The 15,261-nt window shown below is 43.6% G+C and overlaps 1 protein-coding gene across 2 annotated transcripts in view; it reads left to right on the forward strand.

Moving 5' to 3' along the window:
* LOC126483931 (cytochrome P450 6k1-like) overlaps positions 1 to 15,261 on the forward strand; it is a 77,855-nt gene that overhangs the window by 14,077 nt on the left and 48,517 nt on the right. For both annotated transcript variants that reach the window (XM_050107208.1, XM_050107209.1), the window contains one exon: positions 4,563 to 4,801. In XM_050107208.1, the coding sequence (XP_049963165.1) occupies positions 4,563 to 4,801 (239 nt within the window). The remainder of the gene's footprint in view (positions 1 to 4,562; positions 4,802 to 15,261) is intronic.

A 15,261-nucleotide genomic window follows, 5' to 3' on the forward strand; every position in this document is an offset into this window, starting at 1 on the left:
TAAAGTGCAAATTGTGCAACATCCATAAAACTATGCCTGAACAGGTATATTTGTTACCATTGAATATAAATTTAATTTATAAGAAGATAGTTTTGTAGGTATTTTTCGAGAGTTATAGGGTGTAGCCTCATATTCGGATGATAATCAGTTTAGGCAAGAAGAGAATAAAAGCTCTTGAAATCTAGTGTTACAGAAGAAGGCTCGAAATTAGATTAAGTAGATGAGATAACTAGTGAGAAAGTACTGAGTTGAGTTGAGGAGAAGATAACTTGACTAAAATAAGAAGTCTGGTGATAGGACACGTACAAAGGCAGCAAGGAGTCATCAGTATCCAGAATGAGATTTTCACTCTGCAGCGGAGTGTGCGCTGATATGAAACTTCCTGGCAGATTAAAACTATGTGCTAGACCGAGACTCGAACACGGGACCTTTGCCTTTCCCCGGCAAGTGCTCTACCATCTGAGATACCCAAGCATGACTCACGCCCCGACCTCACAGGTTTACTTCCGCCAGTACGTTAATGAACTGTGGAAATGGGGGAAGTGGGCAAGAGTAGTGGGAGACGAAGGCTTGACTGTTGATAGAAATGCGTGTAAGTTTCAGTAGTTATGCAGAGAAAGACCCTGTACAGGACAGAGTTTTTGTATCCCGCCTGGAAGGCGGCGCGTGGGTCTGCTTCTGAAAACTGGAAGGTTGGCCGAATGACGAAAGCGAGTAGGAACAGGAGAGGTAAAACACTTCGGTACTGCGAATAAAATTATAGATGTTTACTATAGGCAAAAAAAGTTTGTACGTTGGTGCGAAATCGTATTCCCGTCGTAAGTAGTACAAATTCTCAACAGCAAGCCAACACCCTCTGAAGTTGAAGCGATGTGTCCCGGCTATCTGCTCGTGATCAAATGGGCTGAATCTGGAGCGGCGCTCGTAGAGCTCAACAGCACCTGCTAGAGGGCGCTGTTGTCGGTGTCGGTCCTTACAAGGGAACCTCCCCATCGCACCCCCCTCAGATTTAGTTACAAGTTGGCACAGTGGATAGGCCTTGAAAAACTGAACACAGATCAATCGAGAAAACAGGAAGAAGTTGTGTGGAGCTACGAAAAAATAAGCAAAATATACAAACTGAGTAGTCCATGGGCAACATAGGCAACATCAAGGAGATTGTAAGCTCAGGAGCTCCGTGGTCCCGTGGTTAGCGTGAGCAGCTTTGGAACGAGAAGTCCTTGGGTCAAGTCTTCCCGCGAGTGAAAACTTTAATTTTTTATTTTCAGACAATTATCAGAGTTCAGGCACTCACACATAATCAATATCGCTCTCCAAAATTCCAGGACATGTTCAGATTTGCTTGGACATATGCAGGGTTTGACGGTCTACACACGGAAAAATTTGAAAACGTTAAAAACATATGTTTTGACAGAGCACAGAGAAAACTGTGCGACTGTGAAACTGTTGCATTCATTTGTTACAGTTTATGTGACACACTCTTACGTTTCCATCACTTTTTTGGAAGTGATTATCACATCCACAAGAAAACCTAAATTGGGCAAGGTAGAAGAATCTTTTTACCCATTCGCTAAGTGTGCAAGTTAGGTGGGTCGAAACATATTCCTGTCATGTGACGCACATGCCGTCACCAGTGTCGTATAGAATATATCAGACGTGCTTTCCTGTGGAGAAATCGGTTGACCTATGACCTTGCGAACAAATGTTTTACGTTCCCATGGGAGAGGCACGTCCTTTCGTCTACTAATCACACGGTTTTGCGGTGCGGTCGCAACACACAGACACTAAAATTATTACAGTGAACAGAGACGTCAATGAACGAATGGACAGATCATAACTTTGCAAAAATAAAGTAAGTAAACTTTTCGCTCGAGGGAAGGCTCGAACCAACAACCTTTCGCTCCGCAGCTGCTCACGCTAACCACGAGACCACGGCCCGCTTATGCGCACTTCCTCCTTGATATTGCCTATGTTGCCCATGGACTACTCACTTTGTATATTTTGCTTATTTTTTCATAGTTCCATACAACTTCTTCCTGTTTTCTCGATTGATCTGTGTTCAGTTTTTCAAGGCCTATCCACTGTGCCAAATTATAAGTAAATGTGAGGGGGGTCCGATGGGGAGGTGCCCTTGTTAGTGCCAACCTATGAACTTGCACCTACGCCGTGGCATCGTAGCTATCATAACACAAGAGTAGTGTGAAGAGGAGAATCAAACCAGCTTTCGGGCTGAATACAACAACGACAACAACAACAACAACAACGTGATTCCGAGACCTATCTGAGTTTGATCGAGGACAGACTGTGATGGCCCATAGGCTCGGCACGTGCATTTCGGAACAGCACGACATGTCGGGTGTACGAGGAATTCTGTGGTGCCTTCAACACGTGACGAAACCAAAGTGAAACCACTTCCAGACGTCGTGGGGTTGGGCGGCCATCCCTCATTACAGATGTCGGACATTGCAGGCTAGGCAGATTAATAGAACAGGACAACCTTTAATGCTGGGGAGAGTACAAGTGTATCTGAACACACAGTGCACCGAACACTCCTAACGATGGGGCCCCACAGCCAACGATCCATGCATGTACCTTTGTTAACACCATGACATCGGCAACTACGACTGAAATGGGCACATAACCACCGGTACTGGATGTTGGCGCAGTGTCAGAGCGTTGCATGGTCTGATGAATCCCGATACCTTCTTTTACACACCGATGGGAGCTCGTGAATCCGTCGTCTTACAGGAGAACAGCTCCGAACCACCTGTACTGTGGGACGAAGACAATCTGGCAGCGGCCATATTATGCTATGGGGAACATTCACATGGGCGTCCACGGTTCCAGCGGAGCTCGGTGCAAGGCACCATAACGGTCAACGAGTATCGTACACTGGTTGTAGACCATGTACACCCCTTCATGACCCTCATGTTTCCCGAGGGCAGTTGCATTTTTCAACATGATCAAGCGCAATGTCACAAGGCCAGGAATGTGATGGAACACAGTGGCCAATTTCAACTCCAACCTCCGCCAGTCGCCAGACCTGAACACGATCGAACACATCTGGAATATGACTGAACGTGGCGTCAGTGTTCATCGCCCCCTCCCCAGAATTTATGTGAATTAAGCGATTTGTGTGTGCAGACGTTGTGCAGCTCCCTCCACGACCTACTAAGGCCTGATTGCCCCCATGTCGCGACGTGTCGCAGCTGTTATCCGCTTCAAAAGTCTACATATCGAGTGTAAGGTAGGTGGTCATAACGTCTGACTGACATATTCACTCACTCATTGACTCATCACGGGCCATTCCAAACCGCTAAGGATAAAAACTTGAAACTTGGAGAGGGTGTTGATGTTATACTGTACGTGTCGTTTAAGAAGGAAGGGAATGAAATGCCTTTTTTCAAATTTGTATGTGGTTCAAATGGTTCAAATGGCTCTGAGCACTATGGGACTTAACATCTGAGGTCATCAGTACCCTAGAACTTAGAACTACTTAAACCTAACTAACCTAAGGACATCATACACACCCACGCATGAGGCAGTATTCGAACCTGCGACCGTAGCGGTCGCTCGGTTCCAGACTGAAGCGCCTAGAACCGCTCGACCACTCCGGCCGGCTTGTATTTGGTGTCTCGGTCAGAAATAAGTACATGTTTTAGCATTTATGGAAATTTAACCCTTAGGTGGATGAAATAGTTGGTGAAAGTTTTTTTGAAAACAATTCGTTATTAAAGAACTATTAAACTATTTTGAAGCTACATCTGTGAAAAGCGGTATTTGGCTTTTCGGTTACATATGAAGAACTACGTGTTTCAGTGTTTTTGGTAACTCAGTCCCTAAGGGGATGAAAACGAAAATAAAAATTATAATGAAATAGTTAATTATGAACGCATTTTCAAAGCTAAATCTATGAAAATTTGCATTTGGCTTCTCGCTTTGAAACAAAAAACTACATGTGGCCCTGTTTTTAGAAATTCAGCCCGTAAGGGGGTGGAATGGAGTACGAAAATTATCAAGAAAATATTTAGTTTCATTGAAAATTTTTAAAGCTAAATCTATGAAGATTGGTATTTAACTTCTCGGTTAGATATAAAGAAATATGTGGAAGGGTGTGGAAGTTTCCATGGAAATATCTCCAAACGAACGTAAAGGCGTGATTAAAAAAACCTTGGATTGTAGCTATCAGAATCGCAGTTTGATCAAGTACATTCGGAAAAGACCATGCGCCTATGGCCTTAACTAGCTTGAAAAGTTTAGAAGGTGTTGCAATTTGTGAACAACGTAAGAATTCGATGAAAAAAATATCTGAGCAGACCATACAGCTTACGAGAGCGAAGCCAGTTTACCACTATACTTAACAGTTTCAACGGAGATAATGCAAAAATACTCCACGAATTCATACTTTGTGAGGAGATTGTCCCCAGATGTTATCAGTTGTATGGCTTCATCCTCAAGCTTAATACAGTACATTTTTTTCCGATGAGTTACAGACTAAATAATTTGTTTTCTGCAAGGTGTCTGCTATTGGCTACAATCCTGAAGTTAGTTATTCTGCACAGGCCATAGATTCGTGGGAATCTACGCTCTGCTCCGGCCCGTTCTGGTCATTATCGACCCCACCCTGGTGCACTGCGTGCTGGTGAAGGATTTCCACATGTTTTACGATCGGGGCATGAACCTGGACGAAACAATGCCACTCAACAGGCAACTGTTCTGTCTCGCTGGCAACAACTGGAAGAGGCTGCGACTCAAACTGGAACCAGCATTCGCTGCTAGCAAGCTGAAGATGATGTTTCCTGTAAGTACACACTATTTATATATCATGTACATTGTATATGTGGTTCTTTGAAGTATGTCCGTCGACATTAGTGTTTCAAACGATTCAACCTCTTTTACAAGACTATGTTGTAAAAATGTAGAAACATGAGGTAATTTTGAGCTTATGCATCAGAACTTACTACCGGTGGGGCCCTCAGTGGTGCACCCTATCGTTCATTATCCAAAGTGTGCCGAGTCAACATGGCAACAACACAGCAACAAAAGGCGTTTTGTGATCTTCGCTTAAACATGTGCAGTTCAGTTAAAACTGTGCATCGTGATTTTCTCTGAGCGTATGGCACTGTACCTCACACAGCTCAAACCATTCGACGATGGCGCCAGCAGTTTTGAGACACTGGTTGTTAATACAAATCTGCCTGTCGCTCCTTTGTGTTTGTTCAAGACGTGGAGCACACTCTTCAATCTGTCACTCGTCGCATCAGTTGAGAGTTAGATTTTCTTCATGTGTCTGTGTGGCGTGTTTCACGGCAACATTTGTATTTAGAAGCACATAGTAGTCAGTAACTACAACCCGTTCATGATGGTGATAAATAATAATGTGTAGAGTTTTGTGAATTCATATTGGCCCTGGAAATTCAAGGCCATGATTTACTTTCAGATAAGATTAGGAATAGATTTGTCTCTGAACTGGTATACAGAAAATGGCTCTAAGCACTATGGGACTCAGCATCTGAGGTCATCAGTCCCCTAGACTTAGAAGTACTTAAACCTGACTACCCTAATGACATCACACACATCCATGCCCGAGGCAGGATTCGAACCTACAACTGTAGCAGCAGCGCGGTTCCGGACTGAAGCCCCTAGAACCGCTCGGTCACACGGTCGGCTAACTGCTATACAGGATGTTCGGAAAATCCCGCTACAATCTTCCAGGACTTGTAGAGGGGAGTGAGTACGTAATACTTTGAATAGGAACCCATGTCCTGCAATGTCATCCAACGACGCTACAGAGCTTCAAACTTATAAGCGCCGAGGTCTGTAAATGTATGTATATACAGGGTGATTCCTTGATGATGTTACAAATTTTCCAAGATGTTGGAGAAGGTGAAATGTATCGATTTGAGATAATGGTTCCCGTACCGGAAACGAATAAGTCGAAAGTTATAAGCGAAAGCCGTTCTGATATCTCCCCCCCCCCCCCGAGTCCTTTTGTATACCCCTCCTCTGCCGCCTTTCCCCACTCCCTGTCGCGTCTGCCCAGCACCCACCCCCCTCTCTTATGGGTCCTCGTCCTCCATCGGCTCCTTTCCCCCCTCCCCCCAATTCGTTTTTTCGTCTCCTGTCATCTGTCCAGTTTCCCCCCATCTGCCCTCGGCTGTGGTATATCATATTTGTGCCAATTTTTTAGTGCAGTGTTCAAGTGAATGTTCAGTGTTGTTCTTCTTTCCAAAGTGTTGCGAACAGAAACCATGCTGTCCGTGGGTATAAATTTTATATCTCTTGCGAACAGAAACCAGACTGTCGCCGTGTTATTTAACTGTCTGTCTATTTTTTTACCTGCCTGCTTCATATGTATTTTATTAACATCATCACTTCTTTGTTCTATGTTTCAAGTTCCACGATTTTCCACCATTTTGACATTTAAGTCACCGATTTTATCGTCTGCTTTTATTATTTATTATCTTCATGTTTTTAAAACAAATTCTGTAGGCTGAAGAGCGGCGTACTAGGCTGCTGCCAGCCCGCCCCCTTCGGGGGAATCGAAACTCAATAAAGAAAAAGAAAAAATGACATCTCTGGCAGTAGAATGCATGTAGTGGTACCATTGTTACTAAGATTGTAGGGTAGGCAACTTTCAGAGGAGGTAGTATTGACCAAAAAAAGAAAAAAATGTCCAGTAAACGTGTGCTAGAAAATGCGTGCCTTAAAAGCTATGAGCACTTGTTCATTAGAGGAGATGTATAACCGGCCGCGGTGGCCGAGCGGTTCTAGGCGCTTCAGTCCGGAACCGCGCGACTGCTACGGTCGCAGGTTCGATTCCTGCCTCGGGCATGGGTGTGTGTCATGTCTTTAGGTTAGTTAGGTTTAAGTAGTTCTAAGCTCTAGGGGAGTGATGACCTCAGATGTTAAGTCCCATAGTGCTCAGAGCCATTTGGAGATGTGTTTCACAGTAGCGAAGATGAACAAATGATCATAGCTCCTCAGGTACGTATGTTAGAGACCATGTGTAATAGAGATTTCTTTCCTTGTTTTGGTCCATGTTACCACCTCTGACGGTTGCTTACCCTACAGTCCTAGCAACAACAGTGCCAATATAATTATTCCATAGTCAAAGGTATCAGAACGGTTTTCGCTTATAACTTTCGACTCGTTTCTTTCCGGTACTGGAACCCTTATCTCAGACTGCTACATTTCTACTTCTCCATAGTCCTAGAATCACGGGATCACCCTGTATAAACATACATTTACGCTTCCGGACATGGGTTCCCTTCCAAAATATTATGTACTCACTCCCCTCTACAATTTCTAGAAGTTTGTAACTGGATTTCCTGAACACGCTCCATATAAATCCTCGTATAGATACCAGGTGCATCTGAGGATGAGGCAATAAAAACAAACTGGCAGGGCTTGGCAAATGATCCCACAATATAAACAAATGCATCGCATTGCTTATAAGTAGGCGGAAAGATCTGTATAATTACGTGATCGTCGAACAAGTACTGGAAGCAGTCACGCCCATTTAATATCTGGGACTATGCATATGGAGTTATTTAATGTCGAACGACCATATAAAACTGATCATAGGCAAGTTAGTTGGTAGATTGAGATTCGTTGGATGAGAACTCAGCAAGCGTAGTCCACATATGAAAGAAGTAGGTAACAAAACCCTCGTGTGAATGATACTATAGCAGTGCTTGACAATTTTACAGGGTAGGGTTTGTTGAGGAAGTAGGTAAGATCCACAGAATAGCAGCGCCCTTCGTCACATACTGACATATTAAACGCCAAAACGACAAGGAGGCATACAATAAAGTAGCTTGTGGGGTACAGATGTTGACGTAAATTTCGTTACTGGCCGCAGAATGTGAATACTTGATGTTCGTTGATGTTCCGAAACACTGTTTCTCAGCCACTTAGCCATAAAAATTACTTGAGGGTAAAGGAGCAAGTTCACCTTTCTTTCCCATGGAGATAAATATGTATACAGGGTGGACCATTGATAGTGACCAGGCCAAATATCTCACGAAATAAGCGTCAAACGAAAAAACTACAAAGAACGAAACTTGTCTAGCTTCAAGGGGGAAACCAGTTGGCGCTATGGTTGGCCCGCTAGATGGCGCTGCCATAGGTCAAACGGATATCAACTGCGTTTTTTTAAATAGGAACCCCCATTTTAATTACATATCCCTGTAGTACGTAAAGAAGTATGAATGTTTTAGTTGGACCACTTTTTTCGCTTTGTGATAGATGGCACTGTAATAGTCACAAACGTATAAGTACGTGGTGTCACGTGACATTCCTCCAGTGCGAACGGTATTTGCTTCGTCATACATTACCTGTGTTAAAATGGACCGTTTACCAATTGCGGAAAAGGTCGATATCGTGTTGATGTATGGCTATTGTGATCAAAATGCCCCACGGGCGTGTGCTATGTATGCTGCTCGCTATCTTGGACGACATCATCCAAGTGTCCTGACAATTCGCTGGATAGTTGCGTTATTTAAGGAAACAGGAAGTGTTCAGCCACATGTGAAACGTCAACCACGACCTGCAACAAATGATGATGCCCAAGTAGGTGTTTTAGCTCCTGTCGCGGCTAATCCGCACGTCAGTAGCAGACAAATTGCGCGAGAATCGGGAATCTCAAAAACGTCGATGTTGAGAATGACACCAACATCGATTGCAACCGTACCATATTTCTATGCCCCAGGAATCCATGCCGACGACTTTGAACGTCGTGTACAGTTCTGCCATTGGGTACAAGAGAATTTACGGGACGATGACAGATTTTTTGCAAATGTTCTATTTAGCGGCGAAGCGACATTCACCAACATCGGTAACGTAAACCGGCAAAATATGCATTATTGGGCAACGGAAAAACCACGATGGCTGCGACAAGTGGAACATCAGCTGCTTTGGCGGGTTAATGTATGGTGCGGCATTATGGGAGGAAGGATAATTTGCCCCCACTTTATCAAGGGCAATCTAAATGGTGCAATATATGCTGATTTCCTACGTAATGTTCTACCGATGTTACTATAAGATGTTTCACTGCATGACAGAATGGCGATGTACTTCCAACATGATGGATGTCCGGCACATAGCTCGCGTGGGATTGAAGCGGTATTGAATAGCATATTTCATGACAGGTGGATTGGTCGTCGGAGCACCATACCATGGCCCGCACGTTCACCGGATCTGACGTCCCCGGATTTTTTTCTGTGGGGAACGTTGAAGGATATTTGCTATCATGATCCACCGACAACGCCTGACAACATGCGTCAGCGCATTGTCTATTCATGTGCAAACATTATGGAAGGCGAACTACTCGCTGTTGAGAGGAATGTCGTTACACGTATTGCCACATGCATTGATGTTGACGGACATCACTTTGAGCATTTATTGCATTAATGTGGTATTTACAAGTAATCACGCTGTAACAGCATGCGTTCTCAGAAATGATAAGTTCACAAAGCTACATGTATCACAGTGGAACAACCGAAATTAAATGTTCAAACGTCCTTCGTTCTGTATTTTAATTTGAAAAACCTACTTGTTACCAAATGTTCGTCTAAAATTGTGAGCCATTTGTTTGTGACTATTACAGCGCCATCTATCACAAAGCGAAAAAAGTGGTCCAACCAAATCATTCATATTTCTTTACGTACTACACGAATACGTAGTAAAAATGGAGGTTCCTATTTAAAAAAAAACGCCATCTAGCGTGCCAACCACAGCGCCATCTGGTTTCCCCCTTTAAGCTAGACAAGTTTCGTTCTTTGTAGTTTTTTCGTTTGACGCTTATTTCGTGAGATATTTGGCCCGGTCACGATTAATGGACCCCCTGTATTTACGCATTTCTTCGTGTTACACACGCTATCTACTTAACATTTACATTGTTATTTCCACAGCTGATAATTTGTCATAATATTCTGGCCGGTCAGTACGTACGTCTAATTAATACCAGTGTGGGTTACAAGCATAACAGATACAGGAAACAGACAAGATATGACGAGTTTTACTGTTGCTGTGTCCATCGTTAAGAATGGCAAACAGCTATACCAACACAGGGCGCCACAAGCCACATATTTATGATACGATGCCATTGCGGTGCCCATCGTTAAGTATGGCACACAGCTTAACCACAGTTCTAGACCATGTTCTGGATGTGTGTGTAGTACAGACGTCAAGATCTACGCCTTGTGCAAGCTGTGGTGGCCGATCGAACATCATCCAGAGAAGAAATCCGTGCGCATGTTGTACCTGGCGTGTCATCAAGGAGCATTGGGAACCATCTGCTTACTACAGAATGAAAATTACTCGTGCCTTTGGCCGGGTTACCACGGACAAGACGACATCGCCAAACACGGATACTCTGGTGTAGTGAAAGAGTCGACTGGAGAACAGAATGGCGCTCTTGTGTCTTTAGTGATGCGAATAGGTTCTGTCTGTAAGCGAGTGATGAACATACAGGTGTGCGGTGTAGAACTGGTGAGCGGCCTGTCATGGAGTGCATCTGCCCACGAGACACATCTGCCACCAGCTTTATGGTGAGGGTTCAAATGGCTCTGAGCACTATGGGACTCAACTGCTGAGGTCATTAGTCCCCTAGAACTTAGAACTAGTTAAACCTAACTAACCTAAGGACATCACAAACATCCATGCCCGAGGCAGGATTCGAACCTGCGACCGTAGCGGTCTTGCGGTTCCAGACTGCAGCGCCTTTAACCGCACGGCCACTTCGGCCGGCCTATGGTGTGGGAGGGGGGGGGGGGGCTGCAGGCGGTACAACTCGCGGTCATATTTGGTGCTTCTGCAGAATAAAGCAACCAGAGCTCTGTTTGATTCTTCTCGCAGTGTCATATATTCCATATCATCTTCATCTACGTCCACTTCCCTTTCCACAATATTGCTTTCAAGTTCATCTCCCTTGTATAAATCCTCTATAAAATCCTTCCACCTTTCAGCTTTTCCTTCTTTGTTTAGGATTGGTTTCCCATCTGAGCTTCTAGGAGTCATACGGCTGCTTCTCTTTCCCAAAAGGCCTCCTAAATTTTCCTGTAGGTGGTATCTATCTCTCCCCAACTGAAATATGCTTTTAAATACTTACATTTGGTCTCTAGCCATTCCTGCTTAGCCATTTTGCTCTTCCAGTGAAACTTATTTTTTTAAATGTTTGTATTCCATTTTGTCTCCGTCACTGGCTGAATTTTTAAATGTTCTCCTTGCATCAGTTAAATTCAATATCTCTATTATTATCCAAGGATTTCTACTAGGCCTTAACTTTTTACCTATTTGATCCTCTGCTGTCTGCACTATTTCATCTCTTAAAGCTGCCCTGTATTCCTTTCCCTGGTCTAGTCAGTCGTTGCCCAATGCTCCCTCTGAAACTCTGGTTCAAATGGCTCTGAGCACTATGGGATTTAACTTCTGAGGTCATCAGTCCCCTAGAACTTAGAACTACTTAAACCTAACTAACCTAAGGACAGCACACACATCCATGCCCAAGGCAGGATTCGAACCTGCGACCGTAGCGGTCGCGCGGTTCCAGACTAGAGCCGCTCGGCCACCCCGGCCGGCTCTGAAACTCTCAACACTCTAGTTCTTTCAGTTTATCCAGGTCCCATCTCCTTAAATTTCTACCTTTTTCCAGTTTCTTCAGTTTTAATCTACATTTCATAACCAATAAATTGTGGCCAGAGTGCGCATCTGCCCCTGGGTATGTCTTACAATTTAAAATTTGGTTCCGAACTCTCAGTCTTAGCATTACATAATCAATCTGAAACCTTTTTCGGTGTCTCCAGGTCTCTTCCACAGATTGATTCTATAACAAACATAGGGTGGGCGACACAATGTTACAAGATAAAATACTCAACTTAGTGTGATGAACGAGTGTGGCACTGAAGCAAAAGTTATTAACACTGGTGTAATCTAACACAACGTACATTAGCTTCATAATCTGATAGTTGCTCAGTCCGGACTGCTCTCAGACAATTTATGGTTCATAAACACTTTGACGCACAGCATTGACTATCCGATTATAATCAGCCGTTGATAGCTGATGGGGTATAACTGCAGCACTGCAGATAACTGCTCGGTAACTGCTGACCTCCTACAACTGCTGACCGAGTAAAGCTGTGCGTCTGCATTTACCTGCCAAGGGCGTAAGGATGTCCATCTGTGATCTACACTGCCGGAAAATAAAGATGCATTTACCTCAAGGACAAAGTCATTTTATTGACAATTGATGTGACGGGTAGTTTCAGTAAAGGACGGAGGCCCAAACAGTAGCATTAACGTATCTTCTGGTAAACCTTCCGGGAAGTAAGGTCGTGGTCCATGAAACTCTTCAGCTCCTAACGTTTCGTCCAGAGCTGCGCTGGACATCTTCAGAGGGGTGTTTCTCCTCCGGTGAGTCTTGCCGGCAAGACTCACCGGAGGAGAAACACCCCTCTGAAGATGTCCAGCGCAGCTCTGGACGAAACGTTAGGAGCTGAAGAGTTTCATGGACCACGACCTTACATCCCGGAAGGTTTACCAGAAGATACGTCATCCGGTCGTGAAAGCCTTCATACTATGAGTAGCATTAACGCACAGCGGACCTCTCTCTGGCGCATGTATTCTCGCATGCAAACAGTGATAAAGGTGCCGAATGGCATTCTGCAATAGATTGTCCGAAGCGTCTTGGGCCTTTTGTTGCAAACGGCGTTGTTTCTTGCAGACCCAGTTCCCGCTTCATCATGTCCCATATTTCTTCAATTGGCGAGAGATCGGGTGATCTGATGGCCAGGCAGGTGTTATACACCACGAAGTAAGTGCGTTAGCGTGGGGGTAACGACCTGTGCAATGTAGCGGCCGCTGTATTTTACGTACTATAAGATGCCCTTTCCTCTTCCAAAAACTGACTCCAAAATCCATGTTCGTCTTATACTCGGAATTAATATAAAAATTTCCAGTCTTTAATTTAAAATCTCCGCACGTCTTATACTTCACAATTGCTGCCTCTCGATGTCTCAATAAACAAACCATTTAAAGTGTATATGAGACAGGAATGGAACAAATGGCTGATGGATGAAACCCAACATGAATTCACGCCGAAGGGAGATTTAAAACAATGGATAAAACAGTCGTGATCTAGAGTGAGAGAAGACATTATTGTTAAATCTTTCATCAGGTGCACATTTTGCGGACTATAAGACACACTTTAATTTTTAAGCAATTTTATTAAAAAGTAACATCTTTACCACTTTTATTATTATAAAGCCAGACTAAAAAAATTTCTTAGTTTATAAAACTGAACTGACCTTTAAAATCCCTGAAAACATGCTGTAGATGTCAGTGAAGACCATCTTATATATGAAGAGGATTACGATAAAGTGGAAGAAGAAGAAGAAAGTGCAGATGACGATTTTCACGGGTTTTGAAGGTCAGTTCGGTTTTATAAAGCAAGAATTTTTTTTAGTCTAGTAGTCTGGCTTTACAACCTAATAATAAATATGGTAAAGATGTTATTTTTTAACAAAATTGCTTAAAAATTAAGGTGTGTCTTATAGTCCGTAAAATTCGGTACTGGTTACTTTATTCTGCAGAAACACCAAATATGACCGCGAGTTGTAGCTGAAGCTCGCCTGCCCCTCAGCCTCCCCCCCCCCCTCACCATAAAGCTTTGGGGTGGTGGGGTGGCAGATGTGTCTCGTGGGCAGATGCACTCCATAAGATGCCGCTCACCAGTTCTACATCGCATGCGCGTATGTTCATCACTCGCTTACAGACAGAACCTATTCGCATCACTAAAGACAGAAGGGCGCCATTCTGTTCTCCAGTCGACTCTTTCACTACACCAGAGTATCCGTGTTTGGCGATGTCGTCTTGTCCGTGGTAACCTGGCCAAAGGCACGAGTGATCTTAACGAGTGATCTTAATTCTGCAGTAAGCAGATGGTTCCCAATGCTCCTTGATGACACGCCACGCACAACATGTGCAAGGATTTCTTCTCTGGATGATGTTCGGTCGGCCACCACTGCTTGCACAAGGCGTATAGATCTTAATGTCTGTACTACGCAGACATCCAGAACCTGGTCTACAACTTTGAGAATGTTCCACAGACCACTGCTGAGAGCAACGACCCACCAGCGATACACAGTGCCCAACATGTTATTATCCACTCGGCTTCCCGTAGGCCTCGTTCAAATGCAGTCCGTACGGGTCAGTGGGGTATAGGATGAATGTTGCAAACACTGCTCACCTCTAAGCTCTGCACAGTTACTGCCCCAAGAACAAAAATAGAGGGCGCACAAACGGGCCTCCTGAGCGCTATCTGATCTCCGATGACCGTGACAAATGAATCACCAACACTACAACATCTCAGTATCCACCTGCTGTCGCTGAATATTGTCCTTGGAGATGGCGGATGCAGAAAGTAGTCCCTGGTGTCAGTGCCCTCTGTGGCGGCGGAAACAACTTTCGGCGGAATGAGCGGGCTATTTGTAAGTCTTATGGTGGAAGCAGAATTAGGCCCATCTGTATGGCGTTGTATCATAATTATTTTGGCTTGTGGCGCCTTCTGTTGGTATAGCTGTGTGCCACATTTAACGATGGATACGGTAACAGTAAAATTCGTCACATCTTGTCTCTTTTCTGTATCTGTTATGCTTGCAAGCCACACTGTTATTAATTAGACGTACGCACTCATCATCGAGAATATTATGACAAATCATCTTCTATGGAAATGACATTGTAAATGTCACATATATGACGCGTGTAACTCGAAGAAATACATAAATACATATTTATCTTCATGGGAAAGAAAGGTAAACTTGCTCCTTTACCCTGACGTAATTTTTATGGATAAGTGGATGAGAAACAGTGTTTCGGAACACCAACGAACATCAAGAATTTTGCAGTGAACACATAGTGAGTAGTGGGGCGATCACTGTGTTGTAGAAATAATCCAAAAGCCAAGATCGCTTATGGGGACCACACTCTGCTTCTCTAACCCATCTTAATTTAGGTAAGTATTTGATCCATTTCTGAAAAACCTATTTGATGCAGGACCTTAATATATTTACTGTATGTAACATGATGCTAATAGAGTCAACAGTACTAAAATCTACTTTATCCATTTTATAGTTTTTAAGAAATACTTTTATAAATTTATTAACAAAAATATTAATGTTTTTCTGCAGAAATTATTTTTTTATGAACTTCCTAATTGGGGAATATTAATGAATGTAGTACCAGAGATGGCTTTTTATGTTA

Source organism: Schistocerca serialis, chromosome 6 (genome assembly GCF_023864345.2).
Source record: "Schistocerca serialis cubense isolate TAMUIC-IGC-003099 chromosome 6, iqSchSeri2.2, whole genome shotgun sequence".
Taxonomy (NCBI): Eukaryota; Metazoa; Arthropoda; class Insecta; order Orthoptera; family Acrididae; genus Schistocerca; species Schistocerca serialis.